The following is a 23,900-nucleotide window of genomic DNA, read 5'->3' as shown; positions in this document are numbered from 1 at the left end:
TGCAACCACTTTGGGAAGCAAATTGTCATTATTCAAATTTAGTCATTAAAACATCCATATCTGACTCAAAAGTTCCACTGCCCAGTAGATATCACAAATATATTACAGATCAATGTCCCCATATACATCTAAATATTTCTAGCAGCATTTTTTTGTGGTAACAAAGAATTGAAAACATTGTAGATGCCCATCATTTGGGGAATGGTAAAATAAACTATGGTACATGAATGTAATGGAATATTATTATACTGTCAGAAACATGATGAATAAAGAAAAGCATAGAAAGATTTATATAAATTGATGCAAAATGAAGTAAGCAGAAACAGGAAAATAATATACACTGATTATTGTTCAGTTGTGCCTGACTCTGGATTTTTTTAATGGCTAAGATACTGGACTAAGATACTGCCATTTTCTTCCTTACATCATTTTACAGAGGAGGAAACTGAGGCAGACAGGATGGAACCCACAGCTAATAAGTGTCTGAGGCATATTTGACCCAGCACTCTATCTACCTGATTCCAACTTAGGAAAAGGAGAAGGGGAGGAGCACCTTCTTATCTTCCTTCTTTGGGGCCAAGTTTTCATGCTCTAATTTTGCAACAAATTAATTTCAATAGCTCTGTGGTTGTTTTTTCCATTTATATTGTTGTAATCATGATTAGAAGTTACCCCTCCCCTCTCCTTTGCACAATTCGGAATCCATTATGACAGATTTTTTTTGAATTCAGGAATACCTAAGTTAAAATATCATTTCAAATGCTTATTCACTGTGTGATCCTGTGAAAATCAATTAATTTCTGTTTGTCTCAGTTTCTTCATTATAAAATGAGAAAAATAATAATAGGACCCTGCTTCCCAGGGCTGTTGTGAAGATCAGATGAGATCATTGGATAGTACTTAGCATAATGTTTGGCACATGTAAGCACTAAATGTTATTACTGTTATTGTCATTTTATCATGTTGATTTTTTTTTCTCTCCCTCTTAAAAAAATTTGTTTCAAGGGACAATTCTCTTAGGTAAGATAGGGATGGGGGAGCTATAAGAGATGTAAAAACAATATATATGTATATGCATGTGGATATATAATATATGTTCATATATGGTCAAAGAAGGAATGACCCTATCTGCAAAATTTAATATGCCTACCTATAAGCCTGCCTCCTGAAGATGAGATATAATGGAATCTTCCCCAATTCAGAGCATGTGTAAGAATATTATGACTGTTTGCTGCCAAGTCCATGGTGATAAAATTTTTTTTAATGACCTGCTAGTTGGCAAAGTGGATAAAACACTGGACCTGGAGTCAGGAAGACTCCTTTTCTGGAGTTCAAATGCATCCTCAGATACTTACTAGCTGCGTGACCCTGGGAAAGTCACTTAATCCTTTTGCCTCAGTTTTCTCATCTGTAAAATGAGCTGGAGAAGGAAATGGCAAACCACAATTCTAATATCTTTGCTAAGAAAACCCCAACTAAAGAATGTGACACAAATGAAAAACAACTGAACAACAATGACCTTCTGAGGTGGAACTCAACGTGCATACAAAAGTCATGAGCAGACAAAATGTTTCTGTTCCCAGGTGGTAGCAAGAACTGCTGTGAGCCTCTAGGTTAGAGGAGAGATGTCAGCAGCTACCTACTTTCCCCACCTGGGCTATGAGCATATGGTGCTGCTCTTTCTCCTGCCTTTTTGGTGTTTATCATTTCCTGCTCTCAAGTGAGATTCAGACATATACCAGATTAAGGTGGAGAGGATTCTTGAATAAAAGTGCCAATGTCCAGAAAGTCTGCATAATGAAGGGCGATTTGTGAAATGATCAGTGGTTGAAGGGGACCAGTTTAATGCAGGGATGGTTCAGGATGAGAAACGTGGTGGACCCCTTGAATAGTGCTGCTACAGACAGAAATAGTGAGGTCAGAGAAATGACCATTGAAGGAAAGTAAATGTGTTGTATTTTGGATATTTTGAGATTACCCAAGGGTCATCCAAGAGAGATATTGTGTGAGCCACTGGCCATGAAGGTCTGATGCACAGAAGAGAAGTCAGAACAGGAGGTAGAGAATTGGTTAGAGGCAGTATCTAAATCTTTAAGAGAAAAAAATGATCATTGCATAGCTATGAGATTGACTAACATAACAGAAAAGAAAAATGAAAAATATTGGAGGGGATGTGGGAAAATTGGGATACTAATGCACCATTGATGGAGTTGTGAATTGATCTAATCATTCTGGAGAGCAATTTAGAAAATATGCCCAAAGGGCTATAAATCTGTGCATACTCTTTGACCCAGCAATACCACTACTAAGTCTGTATCTCAAAAATATTTTTACAAAAATATTTATAGCAGTTCTTTTTGTGGTGGCAAAGAACTGGAAATGGAGGGGGTGCCCATCAAATGGGGAATGGCCAAACAAGCTGTGAAATGAGATTCTGATGGAATACTGTAAGAAAGGACAAAGCAAGTTGCTTTCAGAAAAACTGGAAAGACTTATATGAATCAATGTAAAGGAAGGAAGCAGAACCAGAAGAATATTGTAAAGAGTAAAAGTAATATTTTATGATGATCAATTGTGAATGACTTGGCTATACAATAATCCAATATAATTTCAAAGGACTCATAATAAAAAATGCTATCCACCCCTAGAGGAAAAAAAAAACTGATGGAAATTGAATGCAAATCAAAGATCAAAGTATACTAATTTTTACTCTGTGTGTGTTTGTGTGTGTGTGTGTGTGTTTGGTCTGTGTTGCTTCCACACCATGACTAACATGGAAATGTGTTTTTCATGATTGTATAAATTTGTTTGTCTTCTTAGGAGGACAGAGGGAAAGGAAAGAGGGGAAGAATTTGAAGCTCAAAATTTGAAAAAAAATGTTAGAAATGGTTTTTACATTTAATTGGAAAAATATATTATTTTATTTTTGTATTTTTTGCAAGACAACGAGGTTAAGTGACTTGCCCAGTGTCACACAGCTACTAAATATCAAGTGTCTCAGGGCAAATTTGAATTCAGATCCTCCTGACTCTAGGGCTGGTGCTCTATCCATAACCATCTAGCTGTCCCAAAAATGTATTATTTTAGCAGCTCTTTTTGTAGTGGCAAAGAATTGGACATTGAGGGGATGCCCATCATTTAGGGAATGGCTGAACAAGCTATGACATATGAATGTGATGGAGTACTATTGTTACCTCAGAAATCAAGAGTTCATAGATTTGAGAAAAACCTGAACTGAACTGCATGAACTGATACAGAACCAGGAGAATATTATACACATTAACAGTAATATTATGTGAGATGATTAACTATGATGGCTGTAGCTCCTCTCAACAGTTCAGTGATCAAGGACAATCCTGAGAGACCTGTTAGGAAAAAATGTCATCCATATCCAGATGGAAAAATTATGAAGTCTAAATGTAGAGCAAAGCATACTATTTTTAAAAGGCATACCTTTTAAAATTTCTTTTCTGTTTTTCTTTCTTTCTCAAGGTTTTTTTCCTTAATTCTAATTCGTCTTTTGCAACATGACTAATGTTGAACAAGATTGTACATGTACAATGTCTATAAAATTTTTCACTGCCATGGGGAGGAAAGAGAAAAAGGGAGGATATTAGAAAAATGTGGCATACAAAGTTTGCAAAAGGATGAATGTAGAAACATACCTTTCCATGTAATTGGAAAAAATAAATAAACTATAAAATATATTATTTTAATTTTTAAAAAAGAAAGCATTAACAAGGAAGAGATATAGAGAGTCAAGGCAGAAAATACTCTTCCTAAGAGGTCAGAAAGTTTATAAAGAGACATAAAGGAGTGGTTAGAGAGGTAACTAGAAGAAGCTAGTGGATAGAACAATGGATCTGATGCCAGGAAAATCTGAATTCAAATCTAGCCTTGAAACACTAGCTATGTGACTCTGGGCAAGTCACTGAATTCAATTTGCCTCAGTTTTCTCATCTGTAAAATAAGCTGGAGAAGAAAATGGCGAATCATTCCACTATTGTTACCAAGGAAACCCCAAATGGAATTACAGAGTCCTGCAACAATAATAGAGAGGTAGGAGGAGAACAAGACAGAGTTCTGTCTCTGGATCCAAGAGAGGAGAGAGTATCCAGAAAGAAAGGATTAGGTGGCCAAGATCAAACACTGCACGAAAGTCCAGGAAGAAGGAAACTGAGGAAAGGTCTTTGGATTTTGGTCAGTAGAGGCATGGCTGGCCTTAGGGAGAATAGCTTCTGAGGAGTGGTAGAGGCAGAAAGGGGTTGAGAAAATGGTTAGTGAAGAAATGGAGGTATTAGCTGAAATGGCTTTTTAAAGTAAGTGTAACCATGTAGGTATAGGTAGACACAGAAGCTGAAGGGAGGTCGAGGGAAGGCATGTTAGAATAGAGGAGGTATGAGCATGTGTTCAAACAGAGGAGAAGAAGCCAGTGGAGTTGAAAGAATTCAAGATGCCTCAGAGGGAGGGGATGATCTTTGAAGCTTGAGAAGGCCAGAGGAATGCCCCTCCTGTAACCAAATGGAAGGAAAAGAGTGATGATATTGAACTGTTTTAAGGAACAGAGGAAAAGAACTGAGTGAATTTGGGCTGATCATCTCCATCTTCTCAGAGAAGTAGGAGTCCAAGTCATGTGTTAAAGTTCTAGGGAATCTGGAAGGTGGTGCCATGTCCATTCTGTCATTTCTGGTCTATGCTTCTTGCATTCCAATGCTCCTTTTCCTCCTCCCAGCTCTTACTTTGAGAAATGACTTTTCAGTCATTTCCACACCATGCCACTTTGTGTGTACCCTTGGATCCCCCCTACCCATTATTTCCAATTCTATCTCCCTTTTGTGTGTTATCCTACCTTATTAGAATATGATAATGCATTAACAAATAATAATAGCTCCTTGAAGGTAAGGACTATCTTGTTTGCTTACATTTGTAAATTGAATATTTAACAAAGTATCTGATGAATAGTAAGTACTTAATGCTTTTTCATTCTTTCAACAAAGGTGAGAGGAGAGGGAGAAGGTTTAGAAAGTAGTTATGTGGAGAGGATGTGGGAAATTAATTCATTATCAGTGGAGTTGTGAACTGATCCAACCATTCTGGAGAGCAATTTGAAACTTCGTCCAAAGGGCAATGAAACTGTGTATACCCTTTGATCCAGCAAGACCACTTCTAGGTCTGCATCCCAAAGATATCATTAAAAAAACAAAAAGACTTATATGTAAAACATATTTATAGCAACTTTTTATAGTGGCAAAGAATTGAACATTGAAAATATGTTAAATATGATTGTATGTGTTTAACCTATATCAGATTTCTTGTTGCCATGGGGAAGGTGGAGGAAGGGGAGGGTGGTGAAAAATGTGGAACTCAAAAGCTTCAAAAAGATGAATGCCAAAAACTATCTTTGTACATAAATGGAAAAAAATTTTTAAATAAAATAAGAAATAAAAATAAAATAAAAAAGTTTCCAGTACAATAAAAAGAGAGAAAAGAGTAGTTATTGGGAATAAGGTAGGGACTTCTGAAAAAGAGAGGTGGGGGGGTCAAGGTTAGTAACCAATGTGTTGACTGATATGGCAGTCAAAAAAACTAGTGACATTTTGGAATGCATAGCTTTCAAGAATGAGGAGATGCTAATTCTACTGTATTTTTTTCCTCCTCAGACATCATCAGGAGTATTGTATTGATTTTTGGTGCCACCATGTAAGAAGAATAGAAATAAGAAAAACCAGAGAAGCGTAAAGATGGTAAAGGGTCTTAGATTGTTGTTATATGAAAGTCGTGTATTTTGGAGAAAAATAAATGACTTGAGAGGACAGATAGCTCTCTTTAAGTTTGAGGTCAGGAAAAACTTCCTATCAATTAGAGCAGTTTAAAACTAGAATGGATGGTGGCTTCCCCTCACCTCAGAGTTCAGATGACCAGATGTTCTTGTAAGGATTACATTTTGCTATGGGTTGGGCCAGATGATGCTTTTGGACCCATCCACTATCTAGTTTTGTGATTGTAAGTCAATGAGAACAGAATAGAAGGATCAATGAATAGCAACTAGGGAAGAAGTGAGGTCAGTCACAGATTTGTAATGAGAAATCACCACTATTACTTTCTCCAGTGAAAATAGCCTTTGGGTAGAAATGATGAAATCAGATGGTGGCAGTTACCTTAGGAATGAGGATTAGCAAATCAGGAATGGTTAAAAGTAAGGGTGGCGATGGGGGTAGCCATGAGTAAAATGTTAAAGTGGCAGTTTATGGATCAAGGCCAAGGAAGGAGGGGAGACTAGAGTGGGGGTAATGGACACAGGAGTAAGAGCAGATCTAAGGTCCAGAGGTCAGCATGAGGGTGGGGAGTAGCTTAATGTGAGAGAGAATAAGGGAGTAAAAATACCTATTTGTACACCAGTTTAAAGTATAAGAAAAGTCATGTGGTATAGTGGATAGAGAACTGACCTCAGGAATCAGGAAGAACTGCTTTCAAGTCTTGCACTTGACCCATCCTGGTTGTATGACCATGGGCAAAGGATTCTACCAATCAGTGGCCTAGGAAACTCTCAAGGGACTACAATGTAGGTGCTAACCTACATTGATGGAGGGATTTTTTTTCATTCAGGAATTCCCTGTTCTCATCACTAATCCTTACTGTTTACAAAGTATAGGAAGTTGCTTTTGGGAAGAAGAATTTCAAAATTTGGAATCTTGGAGGTGAAACCCTCTGAGAAATGATAAGGTCTGCAGTATGGCCATTCCAGTGTATCTGGACTGAGGGAGAGAAGGAAGTTATTGAAGTTGAAGCCCCAAACTGGTCAGGATCCATGGTAGAAGGTACATTGAGGTGCATATGGAGGTTGGTATAAAGACAGAACTTGACCTAGGCACAGAATTCATTGGAAATGTCCTGGAGGTGATGGACAGCAACAAGAATAGGGATGAGATGGTATAAATGGATTGTAGGAACCTTAAAAATTAAAAGATGGCTGGTGGTTAAGGAATAGTCAAAATGCAGCAGGGGTGAAGGGAGAACAGGAAGTATGTTTGTTCTTTCTCTTAGTTCTTTGAGTCAGATTAATAATAATAATGTTTGTCCTTCATTTTTTTTAGGTTTTTTTTTTTTTGCAAGGCAAATGGGGTTAAGTGGCTTGCCCAAGGCCACACAGCTAGGTAATTATTAAGTGTCTGAGACCGGATTTGAACCCAGGTACTCCTGACTCTAGGGCCGGTGCTCTATCCACTGAGCCACCTAGCCTCCCCCCCCCCAGTCTTATTCTTATGTGGATGTTAGCCTCCTGGATTCCATGATTGGGTGTCCCTAGCAGGGAGAAGATAGTCCAGCCAGAGGCACATCATGAACAAAAGTAGGAAATAGGGAAGGGAAAAACTATGTAAGTGAAGAAGAAGTCAGGGAAGATAAAGTTGGAGAAGCAGATTTGGGTTATGGAGAGCCTTGAATGCCACACTGGTCGTGGGATCACAAAAGATTCTGGGACTTGGAATCAGAATATGGGGTTCTGAAACTTGTACAGCCTTCTTGAGCACTTAGTGTTAGAGCTAGCTCTATTGATTGTCCTGCTTCCCTTTCCCCCATGTATAATCAGTGTTCCCTATGGACCATGGATAGTATGATTCCCCATATCTGGCAAGGTGCTCACACAGAGAAGGCATTTTATCAAATTCTATTAAGCAGCAATTTGAACTGATTATGTCAAATATAAGAGGCAAGCTCTCTTCCTTCATGAAGGTTCCTGGAGTTGCCCTGGGTCTCACGCCCCCTCCCCCACTGTTGGCCCCCCTTATCTCCCATGAAGGCCCCGCCCCTTGTCACTGCCCGCCACTTCTCCCAGGCCCTCCAAAGGAACAGAACCCACTTCTGCCAGCTGTGTCCGGCTGCTGCAGCTGCTGCCCCAGCTGTAGCCTTTGGCAGAAACTTTCCTGCAACCCCCTCCCCCTCCCACTGAAATAGGGAAGGAAGAAAGAAGAGCCCCCCCCTCTCAAACTCTGAGAGAGGTGGGGGGAGGTGGCAAGTCAGGCCTGGGGCCAGAGCCATGGAACGAGCTGGGCCCCCCCACTGGCCTGGCATTGGGTCCCTCTGCGTCCTGCTCAGCGCAGGGGCTGCCTGGGCAACCCCTGCACCCCAATGGGAACTGAAGCATGAGCCAGGGCTGGAAGGCCCCTTGTTTGAAAACAAAGGTAAGCCCCTAGCATTGGGAGTTCTCCCTCTGTCTCAGACTCATTGCCTCCTTCCTTGGTGGGTGGTACAAGAGGCTTAAAATGAAACAAGGATGGAGCCACAGTCATCTCCACCCCCATACTCACCCTTACCCTCAGCTTGGACTGGGGAAGAGTTGAACAGGATCTCCTGATCTTTGAGGAGAGGGCAACCAGGAGACTTTAGGGGTGGAGGGGCATAAAGGGGAACACAAAATTTGTAAACAGTGACTGTATTTTCATGCATGGGTGTGCCTCATTCCCTGTGGCCCTTTCCTCAAACTCTGCTGTTGGCCTTATCTGGGTGGAAAGGGTGCCTGTGGGACCTGATATGCTCCCTTCCTCCCTCCTCCCCTCCAAGCCTGGGAGAATCAGTTTTGGGGCTTTCTGAGAGATGTCCTGTGTACTGGCAAGAAGAGTGAGAGTCCTGGGCTCCAGTCCCAACTCTACCAGTAGCTATGTGACCTTTGTCAAGTCAATTTTCTTCCTAGAACCTCAATTTCCTATTCTATAAGATGGAAGCTAAGAATTCTTGCACTCACTACTCCATAGTCAATAAATGTTATTATCATCATCAGGTAGAGGAAAGAGTAATGTTTGGAGTCACAGTCCAGGGGATGAAAACCCTGCTCTGATACTTATTAGGACCATGATCTTATGTACTCAGCTTCCTAATGCCTCAGTTTCTCCCTCTGCAAAATGAAGGGGTTGGCATATCTCTCAAGTCCAAGATCCTGTGGGATCTTCTTTCAGGCGTGGGATGAAAGGGATGGTGTTGAAGAGCAATGGGACTCAAATCCCAAGCACTCGGCAGGAAGATGGACTGCTCACTTTTCCGGGGTGCATTCCTGAGTTTAGTTAGCCCTCCCCTTCTGCCTAGACTCAGGGAAAGGACAAGGACAGAGGGTGGAGTCAGAGGTCCAACGGGCCTGAAGACACATTGGGAAACTGGGAAACGAGTCTGCCAGGGTCTCTGTTATGCATGCTGAGGGTGGGGGTGGGGTCTGAGGTATGATGCGAGCAGAGTTAAGAGCTCAAGACAGGACCCCAAAGGGGTGGGAGTTACAGCTGCTGATGTTTATAGCTTCCCAACAGCCTAGTTGTGGGAAGTGAAGGGTTTACTGTTCACAGTAGTGTGGGGATGGTGGTTGTGTTCCTGATAGCAAAGGGGAGGGGGCTGGAGATGGGGGTGAAGGGAAATAGGTCCTTATATCCAGGCTTTCTTATCAGCCTGGGTACACTATGGGCTGGAGGAGGGGGGGCAACCAAACAAGATATACAGAGGGGGTTCTTGGAGTTAAATGTGTCTGGATCCCAGGGGAAGAATAATCTGCCCATGTTCAGCAACTGTAGGGTCTGAGAGACTGACAATCAATCAGTCAAAACCTTCTACCCAGCACCATGAACTGGGCTAATCCCTGAGGATATGAAGAAAAACTGAAACAATCCTTGCCACCCAGGGAAATAACATTTGCACATATATAAGCATATCCATGTCTCAGAGTTGTGCAGTCAGTCAGGGTCATTTGTTGATCAACTTTGCGACTTCTAAATCGCTCCCCCACCATATTCATTCTTATGAATAAAGGTATGTCTGGATAATTTTTCATTTATTAATATAATTCCAACCTTTTCTTCACTAATTAATCAATTGCTCAGGGGCTCACCCTCCCCCCATTTATTAGCTGTTATTTCATTAACTTTCTCCTTCCTCATCTCTATCAAAACCATACCTCTCCTAGGATTAACTCAATTTTGATAAAATATATTAAAAATGAACAATAATAGCACGAAGAATTGAAAAATTAAAATATTTTTAGCTATGAGAAACATCACAGTCACATATCACAGGTGACTTTTTAATTCCCGTTTCCATAGTTCTTTCAAGGGTCCAACTAAAATCTTTTTCAAGAATTCTCTTCACAAAAAGATGCTTTTTAGAGGTCTTTTTATCTTCTCATGCCAGCAATTAATTTACATTGCTTCAACTCTAGATAAAAATCATTAGATTTGGTGTCAATATAAAAAAAAATTCTCTTCACAAGATAAAGGTTGAAATTGTTCCATCAAGAAAGGTCTTTCTTTATTTTTTAGGTTTTTTTGTTTTTTGCAAGGCAAATGGGGTTAAATGGCTTGCCCAAGGCCACACAGCTAGGTAATTATTAAGTGTCTGAGACCAGATTTGAACCCAGGTACTCCTGACTCCAAGGCCGATGCTTTATCCACTAAGCCACCTAGCCGCCCCTAAGAAAGGTCTTTCTAATCTCTGTCTATATTCTCTAGTTTCTCTCCAAAGATGACTGGAAAACCACCTTTTCAGTTTTTCCAAAACTTTCCATCTGAATAGTTTCCCCTTCAACTGATGGCTAAAATATCTCTTTCCACAAGATTGCATTTTGGCTCTTAAAACTACAGTTAACTCTAGTCTCTGTAGTAGAGACTCTTGAAACAAGTGTTGCAGTAAGATAGATAAAAATGAATACAATGTAGTTTTGGGAGGGAAGAAGAGCTTCACACTGAAGGTGCAGTCCTGGGAGGGCATCAGGGACCCCAAGAAGTGGAGGGAAGGAAGGAAGGGCATTCCAGGGGCCAGGGACCAATAATGCAAAAGCACATGGATGAGAGATGATGAGTCAGATAAGAGCATCACGTGTGAGGAACTGAAAGGAGGCCAAAGGGATGGCCTGGGTTGCAACCCCTCTGGAGGGGAATCTGCTATATGAAGACTGGAAAATTAGGAAGAGGCCAAAAGAGGAATAGATTTAAATGCTGAAGAGAACAGTGTATATTTGATCTGAATCAGAAGCCACTAGAATTTACTAAGTGGATAAGACAGTAACCTTAACTTTGGGGAAATCATTTTGTTGCTTGTGTGGTTTGGCATTTCCAAGGCTAGGGGGCACCCCAATAGGGGGTGATTGCAAGTGTGATGAAGGCCTCACTTTGTGAGGTAGAAGGAAGTCCTTCTTTCCCTGAGCCAGAGGTGTGTGTGTGTGGGGGGGGTTCAAGCTTTTTTTCTGACTTACCCACAGATGTGCCCTTCCACTCATTCATCAATCCCACCCTTCTCCCCTCACTGCAGTCACTCTGTTGTTGACTGAAGAGAAAGAGAAGCCCCTGTGCTTCACTCAGAGATTGGAGGATCTGGTCTGTTTCTGGGAAGAGACAGCCAGCTTGGGATCCAGGAACTACAGCTTCTTCTACCACTTAGAGTGAGTCCCAGCACATCTTTTGGCTCCCCACTCCCTGATCGTTTGTTGGGGCAGAGAGGGAAGAGCGGGGATCTGCCTCCACCCTTGGTGATTACAGTGCCTTGTGTCCCTCTCCTCTGCCCCCGTGCCTGTGTCTGCACAGGGATGAATTATGGAAATCCTGCACACTGAAGGTTGTCTGGACGAGAAGGGGCACCATTCGCTACACCTGCACATTCCCCCTCTCTGATGCCTCCAGCTTCATCCCCCTGGAACTGAAGGTCATGACCACCCCCAACAGCACGGAGTTCCATCGGACCTTCTATATCAATGAAGTAGGTATGGTTCTGCCCCAACCCGCTCCCTATACTACAGCACAGCAAGGACCAAGGGGCACCAGCTGCTGGGCTAGACCTTTCATGCCAAGTGCCTGGTATTGGCCCCATGGGAAGGTCTGGGCCCTCAGTCCACTGCCAGCAATTTGTTTGTTTGCAGGTTTTCTGCATCTCTCACACCTCTAACCCTGTTCCTCTCTCAGTGTTTCTGGACCCACCTTCTGGGTTAACAGTGAGGCAAATGGAGACCCCCAGCCAGGTGGCTCTTCACTGGCTCCCACCCCCGATGGCCCAAGTGACCAAGGATATCCGCTATGAGGTCAAGTACTCTGAAGCAACTGGCACCATGGAGCAGAGAGTGAGAGCCCACCCCTAGCCCTCTGGACTCTCTTCCCCTCTACCCCTACCACCTTGCCTGTCTTCCTTACATCTCTCTCCCCATCCTGCAGATAGACATACAAGAAGGCAGAACAGACTGTGTTATTGACAACCTTCGTGGGCACACTCACTATACCTTTACTGTTAGGGCAAAGATGGCAGAGCCCAGCTACAGTGGTTATTGGAGCTCCTGGTCCCAGCCAGTCACAGTGTTGACAGCTAGTGGTGAGCAGGGAGGGAGGGAAGGAGGGCGCAGCCAGGCCCCAGTTTGAGATCAGAGGGGTAGAAGAGGGATACTGACTTGATACTCCCCTTCCTTCCCTCATCAGAACTGGACCCTCTGATCCTGAGCATGTCTGTGATACTCACCATCATTCTGTTCTTGCTAGTCCTCCTGGGCCTCCTCTCTCAACGCAGGTGAGCCCCCTCTCCTACCCCAGGGAAGCAGCACTGCATGGAAAGAAGGATAGTCCTGAAGTCAAGAGGACCAAGTTCTGATACCTCTGTGACCTTGGGGAAGTCATTTCACTCTCTGGGTGTCAGTTTTTTGGTTTTTTTTTCTTCTATAGAATGAGATGATGGGGGCAGCTAGGTGGCACAGTGGGTAGAACACCAGCCCTGAAGTTCAAATCCAACCTCAGCCACTTAATAATTACCTAGCTATGTGACCTTGGGCAAGTCATTTAACCCCACTGCCTTGCCAAGAAAAAAGAGACAGACAGAAAGAATGAGAGATTGTACCCAAAGGCCTCCAGGGTTAGCCCATCTGGTCAGGCTGATCCTTCTAGCTTTGTTTTTCCTCCCCCCCCCAGGTTTTTGAAAGAAATGTTTTGGCCAGGCATCCCTGGTCCGGAGCATGGGTTTGAGGGCCTCTTCACCATTCACAGGGGCAACTTCCAGGTAGGTGGTGAAGCCTAGGTAAGACTCTGCTCTCTCCCTCTTGGGGAGGTCTGCAAGACCTCCAGATCCCAGGCTCCTGGGTTAGGTCCTGAGGCCAAGCATCCAGAGGGGGGTTCCTGGCTAAGCTCAATGTTATTATTTCAGTTGTGGCTGGGACAGAACAACGCCGGCGTGTGGTGGGGGCCACTTGGTGCCTACCTGGAGGAGCCACCAGCCAGGTTGGAAGTACTCTCTGAGAGTCGCTGGGTGGCCCCTGCCGAGCTAGCCCAGGAGGAGGAACCTCTGCTGGTGCCAGAAGCCAGCCAGCTGGCCCCGGGAGCCAAAGACGACTACCTCGTGCTGGACACCAGGCTGCTGCCCCACAGTCCAGTGGCTAGACCCCCAGGACTGGGCCCCTTCAGCCATCGGGGCTCAGGCTGCAGTGCAAGCAGGGCCCCAGAGGCAGAGGGGCCCCAAGCTGTGGAAACAGATGCCAATTCTGGTTCCTCTTCCATGGCCTCAACCTCAGCCCTAGAACCTGAGCAGGAAGAACAAGTGTCAACCTCCAACTTTGAGTACACTATCCTGGATCCTAGTTCTCAACTGCTACGTCCTCGAGCCTCTCCAACCTCCTTGTCCCTTAGTCCCCCTGACCTTAAATATCTCTATCTTGGGGTCTCAGACTCTGGAATTTCAGCTGACTATAGCTCTGGTGACTCCCAAGGGGCCCTTGGCAGCTCACCTGAGGGGCCCTATACCAACCTGTATGAGAACAGCCTTCTCCAGCCCAGCCCAGAGCCTTTGCCCCCAGGATATGTGGCTTGTTCCTAGTGGGCAGCCTTTGAGGTGGGTTTGTTAGGACCCAGGCTGGCAGCTTTCCTAGGAGCAGCTGCAGGAAGGGAGGAGGAAGGAGGCATGTTTCATTCTTCCTTCCTCATTCCTTCCAGAGGACCAGGAGGGGTGGGGAGGGAGGGAGAAAGAGGTTGGCATGGTTGCAGGACACTATGGCCTCTGAGACCTAGGGGTGGGGGGAGGGGGAAATCACTGCCCAGCAGGCCCTTCTTTGCCCTTTTATATATATATTTTTGTAATAAATGCATTTTCTTTCCATGAAAATCACATCTTCTGAAAAGGAGGACTTGATTATATATGAGGGAGGCTAGAGAATGGAGGAGGCTAGGTGTCCCCAAGAAGGAGAATGGAACAGACAGGGGAGGGGGAACTGAGAAAAGCAATATGGGGTCCAGATAAAAAGCACTGGACCTGGGGTCCCTTCCTTTTTCTGGGACTTGGTTTTCTCTTCTGTAAAATGGGTGATCCTTCCAGGGCAGGATGTTATGATTCTAGAAGTGGGAATGGATGAGGTTGGAAGGAGAGTTATCAGGACTAGGGACAAGGAAGTGACCACTTTCAGTCCCTCTTCCCAAAACTTTCAGAGTATATCTCAGTCTGGCTGGTGGTAAGGTCTGATCAGAACATCATTTATTCCATGTCAGAAGAAGTACAAAGGCAGTTCTCCAGATCGCACCCCCTCCACTGCCCAGCTCCTTCCCCATGCCTAGTCCACATTAGAGAGAAGTCACATAGAACATGGTGGCCACCTTCCCACTCCTTTGGCCCAAGCACAGGAAACTTGGGGATATCACAGACAGTGTCAAAGTGTATTACCCAATAGTGGCAAGGAGGCATAGCTGTTAGGATCCAACTGAACTTAGGCCTGAGACAGTATCTCCTCTTGTCTCTAGCAGCTGTTCCCAGATACAAAGCCCATGTGGCTGGAGGCCCCCTTCTCCAGACTAAGGTTCTCAGCTGGGTCTGCTGGTCTCAGTCTTCACAGGTGGGTTCTGGGACACTTGGCAGGTCACTTGGGAAATTGCCATCTCACCATCACATCCAAAACTCAAGTACCACTCCTGCCTGGGGAAGCCTGGCCCGGTGGAGAGGCGAATCCTGAAGCACTGCCCTAAGTCCTGGGACCTTGCCTCTGCTGGGTCTGGGGGGTCAGGCTCTAGCCAGAGGTACCTGGGCAAGTATCGCTGGAGTACGGCCAGCTGGAGGGAGGATGCTTCTGCCTCAGCCTCAACAGGACCACGCATGGTGATTAGAAGTCCGCAGCCACCGCTCAAGCGGCCTGAGAAGTGGGTGACCGTGTCCACCAGGAGGGCTGCCAGGTGGGCCCATGCCTGGAGTCTACAGGTTTCTGCCAAGTACTCATCTAGCCCATCCAGAAGCAGGAGAGAGGGAGGCTGGCCTGCTCTCTCGTGCAGAGAACTCAGAAGTTGAAGTAGCTCACGCAAGGAGGGGGGATACAGGAAGTGGATTTTCTAAAAGACAGGAGGCAAAGGGGCAAGATTATCATAGCTAGTCTTTATGTCATACTTTCCATATGTGATGTCCCTGATCCTCACAATCCTGGGAGGTGGGTGATGTCGTCATCTCCATTGGGAGGATGGCTCAGTGACTTGCCTTGGTTCTTTGCCTAGTCAGGATTGACCTCAGCTCTTTCTTACACCAGATAGCTTCCTCAAGGAAGCTCTCAAGGGGCCCACTAGAGATGAGACAGCTTAGAAAATTACTGGAACAAGCCAGAGGGGGGAAACATCCCAAATGTCAGAATTGCAAGGGAGCTCTGTTCAATGGTCCCTGATCACCTAATGAGCCAAGTCTGAACCACTTAGCTCAGTATTCAAAGCCCTGCCATATTTAGCCTGCCTTCCCCTTCCTTTTAGCCTTGTTGCCTCACACTTCCCACAAATTCAGACTAATCTCAGACATTCAACTAGAAACTTCTTTCATCTTTCCTCAGTCTAATTCAAATCCTAACCATTCTTTATGGCAGAGATCCTAAAACCCATCCGATTCCTTGTCCTAGGCCACAAGGATATGTATACCTTTATTCTCACAAATTGAGCTGATCTCACACTAAGATGCCATCTTTTACCATACACACCTATTAGTCACCATATATATATATATATATATATATATATATATATATATATATATATATATATCTTATCAAGACAATTCAATTCTACAAACATTAATTACCTACTATCTGTATTTCATGACAGTAGACTCTAAAGATACAAAGGAAAAAAATGACAGAGAGGGATCTTAAGGTCATTCTTCTTAGGAGACAGGGACCTGTGCAGAGATGGTATATAATTTAAATTAGAATAGCATCAGAAAATAGAAAGAAAGCTAGAGAGAAGTAAACGCTTTTAAATTCCCACTTTGGGGGGCTGTGGACTCTAGGAGGATGAGGGGAAAACACCTTTCAGGAAAGTTGCCTCTGCCACAGAAATGTCTCCATCCAGCTGGAGGAAGACCAGTGGTCCATTTTCACTGCAACATGGGGTAAGCAGACAAGATCAATGGGACATAAGACTGGAAGAATAGATTCTCTGGAGCAGGGAATTGATAAAGAAGATTATTTTGGCCACGATGCGGAGGATAAATTAGTGAGGGGTGTGGAGAGACCGAAGAGAGACAGTTGGGAAGCTACTGTGCCAATCCAGATGAAAGTGACTGGGGGTGGTACACTAGGGTGGTATCTGTGTGACTGGAGAAAAGGGAATGGATTTGAGAGATGCTATGGAGGAAGCATTAACAGGATTCAGCAATTGACTGGTTGCAGGAGGGAGAAGAAAAAGCCAAAGATGACTCCAAGGTTTTGGAAAGGATGGTAGTGCTAGCAACTGAAAAAGGGAAACTGGGAGGTGGGGCAGGTTTAGAGGAGGAGAAGATAATGAAGTCAGTTTAAGACAGTCTGAATTTGAAGCATTCATGGGATATTCAGATAGAGATGTACTAAAGGCAGTTGGAGATATGGGAGCAAATGCAGAGATTAGGGCTGGATATCTAGATCTGATGGCCTTTTACACAGAAGCAATAAATTCATGAGCCCAGATGTTTGCTGAGAGAGAAGGAAAGGGGACCCAGTTCTGAGCCAGGAGATAGGAGAAGGACACTGTGGAGAGAAGGGTGATAAATGAATACTGTGAAGGAGCAGCAGCCAGGTTGGGGGCAAGAGAGACCATGAAAAGATCCTAGTGTAAGGGGTGGAAAATAATGTCCTTTGTCATAGAAAGATCAGGGAGGATGAGGGCTGAGAAAAGACCATCCCATGTACCAGTTAAAATTTGACCTGTGACCTTCATGAGAGGTTTTTTCAAGCAGAGTCATTAGAAACCAGGGGTCCTAAATGGTTGAGGGGTGAATGTGGAGTAAGGAAATGGAAAATGTCAATGATTCTTTCTAGGAGTTTAGCAGTGAAGGAGTAGAGAAATAATCACTCAAGGAGACAGGAAGATCAAGGGAAGAATTTTAAGGCTAAGGGTGATCTGAGTATGACTATAGGCATGATAGAGAAAGAATGAGAGTGAAAGAAAGAGAAGCCTCCTCATTCAACTAGGGAGGGAATGGAATCAAAGGTACAGCGGGAGGGACTGGTCAGTCCATAACAAGGCTGAAATGGTCACAGAGCTTTCAATGGCAAGCTAAGAAGTTTGGACTTGATCCTCAAAGGCACAGGGAGAAGAGAAGACTTCTGAATATGAAAGTGACCTGATCAGATTTGGGTATTTGGACTATTTGGCAGCTTTGTGGGATAGACTGGAGAGGGTAAAGATTGGAAGCAGGGAGACTCATTAGAAAACTGTTGTTGATACAGGCAAGAATGAAAGAGGGTTTTAACTTAGGTGCACTGAATGATTAGAAAAAGCAATAGATATATGCAACTGAGAGACAGACAGAGAGAGAGAGAGAGAGAGAGAGAGAGAGAGGACACAGCTGTGAGAGATGTTTTAGAGAGAGAAGTCTCTTCAGTGATTGGATATGGGAGGGTAAGGGAGAAGAAAGGGTCAAAGATGACATCAGAATGACTGGAATGATGGTGGTTCTCTTAACAAAAGAGGGAAGTTTGGAGGAAGAAGGGCTGGGGAGGAGGGAAATATATCACTGACAATGTAGAGAAAGGAGGGCCAAGAACAGAGCTCTGGGGGAGGGGGGATATTTTACACTTACTGGGCACAAGAGGTTAAGCGACTTGCCCAAGGTTGGATCTGAATTTAAGTCTTCCTGACTCCAGGCAACATTCTATGCCTATTTGTGTGAAGTATTTTGTTTTTTATTTTTCTTTACATCTTTGAATTGGGGGAAAGGTTAGATAGAGTATGTATGTAAATGGTAGGGGGAAGGAATAAATTAGCAAAAAAAGGGTTATTAAAACATCTTTTTTTTTTTAAATGTACAGGAGAACAAAAGAAATGTACACAGAGAAACAGGAGCACTTTGAAAGTTACCTGCTGAATTTATTATAGAAATAAAAAAAAACAGCAAGCTCGTTTCATATATAATCATCTGTTCTACTATATATGAAATGCAGAAATGCTCATTTTATTTGGTTTTTGTTAAAGTCAAAATATTTTCGCATTTTTTGTTACTCTATCCACTGAGTCACCTAGCTGCCCCCTGAATATTTTTTTTAAGAACAAAACAGAGTGGGGCAGCTAGGTGGCAAAGTGGATAGAGCACTTATTGTGTCTAAGGCTGAATTTGAACTCAGGAGGACCTGAGTTCAAAATCTAGCCTTAGACACAATAATTACCTAGCTGTGTAGCTTTGGGCAAGCCACTTAACCCCATTGCCTTACAAAAAAAAAGAACAAAAAAAGAACAAAAATAGAGGAACAGCTAAGTGGCTAGAGCACTGGCCCTGGAGTCAGTCAAATTCCACCTCAGACACTTAATAATTGCCTAGCTGTGTGACCTTGGGCAAGTCACTCTTAACCCCATTGCCTTAAATAAAATAAAACAAACAAAAAAAAGAAACAGAGCTCATCACTCTTTTGGACAGAGTAGTATCAATCAAGTGTTTGGGACAGAAACCAAGCTAGAAGAGGTTGAGAAGTAGAGAAAAAATAGATACAAGGACTATAGACCAGCAGTGACAACTCAAGGCCACATGTCAACTTGAAAAACTACAAATTCATATTTATGTTGCATTTTTAAATTCAATTTTGTTAAATATTTTCCAGTTATATTTTTATTTTTAACACTAAATGTTATATTTAATAAAACATTCAATGCACTGTGCTAATCCCAGTTACATTTTAACCAGAATCATCAACCCCACTGGGCAGGTTTGCAGATTATGACTTTGACACCTCTGAGGCCTAATGACCTTTCTAGGAGACTGACACACTTCTGTTTGAACATGTCAAAGGAAATTTAGGTAGGTGAGGATAATTTAAGGGGATGGCAGGGTTATGAAATTTTTTTTAAAGATGAAGGAGATGTTGGTCTATCTATAGGTTGCAGGGAAGAAACCACTGGAAAAGGAAAGATCAAAGATAAACCAATCAATCAGACATTGTATTAGGGCATAGGGATTCAGAGTCTAAAAGCAAATATATTCCTATCTCTAAGGAGTTTACATGCTATTGGGAAGAAAGAGCCAGGTACAAAGAGAAGTCAACATGAATCATAAAATAATTACAAGGTAACTTTTAATTTTGGGGAGCAGGGAAACTAGGTGGTGCAGTGGATAGAGCACCAGCCCTGGAGTCAGGAGTACCTGAGTTCAAATCTGGCCTCAGTCACTTAATAATTACCTAGCTGTGTGGCCTTGGGCAAGCCACTTAACCCCCATTGCCTTGCAAAAAAAAAAACAACCTAAAAAAAATCAAAGATCCTAGATTTTAGAGTAAATTGATTATCTCATTTATAGATAGGAAACTGAGGACCAGGGTGATAAAGTGATTTGTTAAAGGTGGCACAGATAAGTACCAGAGCCAGGGTTTGACCCCATGTCCCTTGACTTCAGCAATCTCTCCAGTTGCCAAAATTATGGAATTAAGGTGTCAGCATCCCTGTGGTTTGACAGAGGAGAGTCAGAGCTGATGGGAGTTGAAGAGATTAATGAACTGGGAGACCAGGGTGTTATAAGGTTTGTTGTTAGTGCTCAGCTCCTGGAGGAGGGAAAGAACATGATCTGGAGTTCAGTAGATAACAACAACAAAGGTCTAGATAGGGTCTGATGACAGAAATTTAAAATGGAAAGGTGACTGAGCAGTGGTGCAGAGAGGTCTCCAAGCAGATGACTCCTGGCTCTGAGTATCAAACAGACTGGACAGGTTTGGAGATGGTCACAATCCTGGTACCCTCAGGATAAAGCCAGGTTTGAAGGGGCAGCTAGCTAGGTGGCACAGTGGACAGAGCACCAAGCCTAGAGTCAGGAGGACCTGAGTTCAAATCTGACCTCAGACACTTAATAATTGCCTAGGTATGCAACCTTGGGCAAGTCACTTAAGCCCACTGCCTTAAATAAATAAAATTTAAAAATATATATATAGCCAGGTTTGAGTTAATGCTTGAAAAGAATAGAAAGAATAGAAGAGGCAAAGGATGAAGGGCAGCTTCTTAACCAAAGAGTGGAGATTCCATAGGGCACAGTGGATAGGGAAAGCAGAGGAGGATAGGGACTGGGAGGTTGTATAGGGATGAGTACAGCAGGGGGAAGGAATTCTCCTCCAACAGGTGGAAATTATGAACCACAGGGATTAGTGAAGCTGAACGAAGCAATTTATCAGCAACAGGGGGAGAATTAAGTAGGGAGACTATGACCAGGGTCTGCTTCTTTTCTGATTGAGCTTGATGCTTCAAGTTCCTTCCACTTTTAATTCATCCTCCACAAAGCTCCCATATGATTTCTCCACTCATCAAGTTCCAGTGTTTCCTTCTTGCCTCTAGAATAAAAATCCTAACTGCTCTGTTTGGTCTTCTTCAAGGTAGCCCCAATCTACTCTTCCAGCTTCAATATACATTACTGTATGGGAATACAGTACGTTCAGCCAATCTCAGATGAAGCTAATGACTCAGCCTCCATTGTGTGAAGAGCACTTTCTCCTCATCTCTCTTTTTTTTAGATTTTTGTTTTGTTTTGGGGTTTTTTTTAGTTTGTTTTTTTTTGCAAGGCAGTGGGGTTAAGTGGCTTGCCCAAGGCCACACAGCTAGGTAATTATTAAGTATCTGAGGCCAGATTTGAACCCAGGTACTCCTGACTCTGGGCCGGTGCTCTATCCACTGCACCCCCTAGCTGCCCCTTTCTCATCTCTAAGAACGCCCTACCTTCATCGAGATTCAGTTCAGGCATTCCCCCTAGAAATCTCTTCTGACTCCCCACAAGAGTTAGTTCCCCCCCCATCCCCAACTGCCTTGTATTGATTTGGTTTGTTCTGCATATATATTATTACCTAGGTCCCTCTCTGACTTGGCATCTCCTTAAAGACAAGGGATGCAGGGCGGCTAGGTGATGCAGTGGATAGAACACCAGCCCTGGAGTCAGGAGGACCTGAGTTCAAATTCAGCCTCAGACACTTAATAATTGCCCAGCTGTGTGGCCATGGGCAAGCCACTTAACCCCACTACCTTGCAAAAACCTAAAAAAGTAATAATAAATTTAAAAAGACGAGGGATACTTTGTTTTTGTTTTTGCATTCCCAAACAATTAATACAGTCAGGGCACCTTGTTCGCTTAATAAAAGGTGGGAGATGGATTGTGTTCCCCAAACATTTAGCTCTATTTCAAAGCCCCGCCCCCTCAGATGCTTTTCCCCCTCCCATAGTCCTGCCCCATTGGTAGTTCCGCCTTTCCGTCACAGAGCCCCGCCCCACATCTGCCGCCTCCTCCCTATCCCAGAGCCCCACCGCACGCAGGCCCCGCCCCCCTCCCCGGGCTCCGCCTGGCTGTTACCTGGAGCCTCATTGGGTCCCTGGCCGCTTCGGCCTTCCATCCCGGAGGCAGGCTCTGCAGGGCTCTCGGCGCCACGAACAGCACGGGACCGCGGCCCTCCCCCGCTGCCACCAGGGCCGCCGCGAACAATAATGTCGTTTTTCCGGAGCCCGGCTCCCCGAGGAGCAGAAGGGTGTTGCCCTCCTCGGTGGCACAGCCTTCTCCGCCAGAGCTCAGCAGCCGCCGCAGGGCCTCCATGCCCGCTTTCAGCCCTCCCGCCGCACCGGACACACCACCAATCAGAACGTTGCTCTGCACTAATCCCGCCCCCTTGCGGACGTTCCATTGGTTTAGGCTCGAATCCCTTAGGCTGCTAGCCGGAGGAGCCCGCCCCCAAGGAGCGGTCGCTCCACGTGGTGTTCGCAGACTCTAGTAATAATCTGGGTCGCCACGCCCCACTTCTTCCTTTCCTTTTCCCCTCTTTTCCCCAGTGACTTCCCTCCCTGAAGCATTTCCGATTTTTCCTGCCTGTAGTTTGCTTTGTCTACACGTGCGAGTTGTCTCCCCATTAGATTGTAAACTCCTTGAGGGCAGGGACTCTCTTTTTTCCCCCCTTTTTTCCCTATTCCTAGCAGTTAGCCCAGGGCCTGGCTCTTAGTAGGCCCTAAGTGATTATTGATTGATCTTGCATTTTCCCCCTCCTGCATCTTTCTGTTTGTTTCTCAATCACGTATTAAGTACAAGCTACTTCAAAGCTTGTGCTAGATCCTGGACATAAAAGGGCCAATAATGAAAAGATTCCTATGCACAGACAACCTTATTAAACAGATACCTCCTATCACTAAAGCTCCTGTCAGCAGAAGCATGGGCCAGAAGGTGAGAGAGAGGTCCCAAGTAGCTGAGGCCTTCACTTCCCTCAAATTGGCAGAGAGGGATCTCCCTTCCTACGCTTCCTTTGTCTATACTCTTACTCCATTTCTATGGTCTTTGGGCAAGTGAAGTTCCCGAATCCCTGGGAAGGGTAAGAAAGAGATGTTTGGGGAGACGGTTGGAAGCAAAAGGCTCCAAATATGAATACCACATTTTTCTTCTCATTTTGAAAAATAAGTGATATGAGCACAGTATATTGAACGCTTAAGCTATGAACATAGAGGACAGGGAGAAGAGATTCTAGTTGTAAAATGGGTATACTAGAATTAGATATTTCTTGTTTTTATAATTATTTTGAGCAATATTCCATATCGTGCCCTGGTTAAATTTCTTTTTTTTTTAGATTTTTTTTTTGGCAAGGCAATGGGGTTAAGTGGCTTGCTCAAGGCCATACAGCTAGGTCATTATTAAGTGTCTGAGGCTGGATTTGAACCCAGGTACTCCTGACTTCAGGCCCGGTGCTCTATCCGATGCCCCACCATCCTTCCTTCTTGAAGAAGACCAGCAAGTGAATTGGATTTGAGTGAAGGGGTGCTGTACTAAATCACCAGCCTCACTTTCTCCTCTTGATCTGGGTCCAGTGGCCAGATATGAATCTGCAGATTGGAGATAGCCCTGAATTGGGAGGCACTCAGGGTTAAGTGACTTGCTCAAGGTCATACTTGCCCAAGTTAGTTAATACCAAGTGTCTTGAGGTCAAATTTGAACTCAGGTCCTCCTGACTCCAGGGCTGTGCTCTCTATCCACTTTACCACCTAGCTGACCCAGACAGGAGTCTACAGAGCCAATGACTCAAGGAGAGTGATGCTTGGTGGGGCAAATTTGGTATTTCATTCCATTGTTTGTGTTAGGACATAACATATAGACAAAAAAACAGTCCAAGTGTCTAATGTATCTCTCTCCTCCTTTTCAAGGTCAGACTCCTAGAAAGAGCTACGTTATTTTTTTCCATTTTCTTCTCACTCAATCACTTTCTTTTTTATTCTTTTTACTTATTTTTTATTTTTGTTTTTTATTTTAGGCAATGGGGTTAAGTGACTTTCCCAAGGACACACAGCTAGGCTGTGTCTGAGGTCGGATTTGAACTCAGGTACTCCTGACTCCAGGGCCCATCCGGTGCTTTATCCACTGCGCCACCTAGCTGCCCCACTCAACCACTTTTAACATAGTTTCCAACAGCATCACTCAGTGGAAACTGCACTCTCCAAGGTAACCAGTGTTCTCTTAATTGCCAGTGTATTGACTTTTTCTCC

The 23,900-nt window shown here is 44.0% G+C and overlaps 2 protein-coding genes across 4 annotated transcripts; one reads left to right on the top strand and one right to left on the bottom strand.

Annotated features, from left to right (window-relative positions):
- Window positions 1-7,815: 7,815 nt before the first annotated feature.
- EPOR (erythropoietin receptor) lies at window positions 7,816-13,941 on the top strand. Of its 2 annotated transcripts, none has more exons than XM_074203458.1 (8): window positions 7,816-8,180; window positions 11,281-11,410; window positions 11,553-11,724; window positions 11,885-12,082; window positions 12,174-12,327; window positions 12,432-12,519; window positions 12,915-13,002; window positions 13,147-13,941. In XM_074203458.1, exons 1-8 carry the CDS (start codon window positions 8,036-8,038, stop codon window positions 13,810-13,812), a joined length of 1,641 nt encoding a protein of 546 aa, XP_074059559.1. In that variant the 5' UTR covers window positions 7,816-8,035; the 3' UTR covers window positions 13,813-13,941. The 2 variants fall into 2 exon arrangements, with proteins under 2 accessions (XP_074059559.1, XP_074059560.1); XM_074203459.1 differs by having other exon boundaries at window positions 7,817-8,180; window positions 11,553-11,728; window positions 11,928-12,082.
- On the bottom strand, window positions 10,660-21,990 carry SWSAP1 (SWIM-type zinc finger 7 associated protein 1). 2 transcript variants are annotated; one of them, XR_012471911.1, is made up of 3 exons: window positions 21,739-21,982; window positions 14,650-15,305; window positions 10,660-12,552 (listed from the first exon to the last, which is right to left on the bottom strand). XR_012471911.1 is itself a non-coding variant. In XM_074203460.1 (2 exons), exons 1-2 carry the CDS (start codon window positions 21,973-21,975, stop codon window positions 14,787-14,789), a joined length of 756 nt encoding a protein of 251 aa, XP_074059561.1. In that variant the 5' UTR covers window positions 21,976-21,990; the 3' UTR covers window positions 14,457-14,786. The 2 variants fall into 2 exon arrangements, 1 of the variants encoding a protein (XP_074059561.1); XM_074203460.1 differs by lacking the exon at window positions 10,660-12,552 and having other exon boundaries at window positions 14,457-15,305; window positions 21,739-21,990.
- Window positions 21,991-23,900: the final 1,910 nt, after the last annotated feature.

Source organism: Macrotis lagotis, chromosome X (genome assembly GCF_037893015.1).
Source record: "Macrotis lagotis isolate mMagLag1 chromosome X, bilby.v1.9.chrom.fasta, whole genome shotgun sequence".
Lineage (NCBI taxonomy): Eukaryota > Metazoa > Chordata > Mammalia > Peramelemorphia > Peramelidae > Macrotis > Macrotis lagotis.
Note: the sequence above shows the minus strand (reverse complement) of the source record. Positions and strands in the feature narration are given on the sequence as shown.

Coding starts and splice junctions, on each gene's coding strand:
- EPOR (XM_074203458.1), top strand. CDS start 8,036: ATGGAACGAGCTGGGCCCCCCCACTGGCCTGGCATTGGGTCCCTCTGC. Junction 11,411..11,552: donor AGCTTCTTCTACCACTTAGA/GTGAGTCCCAGC, acceptor GTGTCTGCACAG/GGATGAATTATGGAAATCCT. Junction 12,328..12,431: donor CACAGTGTTGACAGCTAGTG/GTGAGCAGGGAG, acceptor TTCCCTCATCAG/AACTGGACCCTCTGATCCTG.
- SWSAP1 (XM_074203460.1), bottom strand. CDS start 21,975: ATGGAGGCCCTGCGGCGGCTGCTGAGCTCTGGCGGAGAAGGCTGTGCC. Junction 15,306..21,738: donor GGGACCCAATGAGGCTCCAG/GTAACAGCCAGG, acceptor CCTGTCTTTTAG/AAAATCCACTTCCTGTATCC.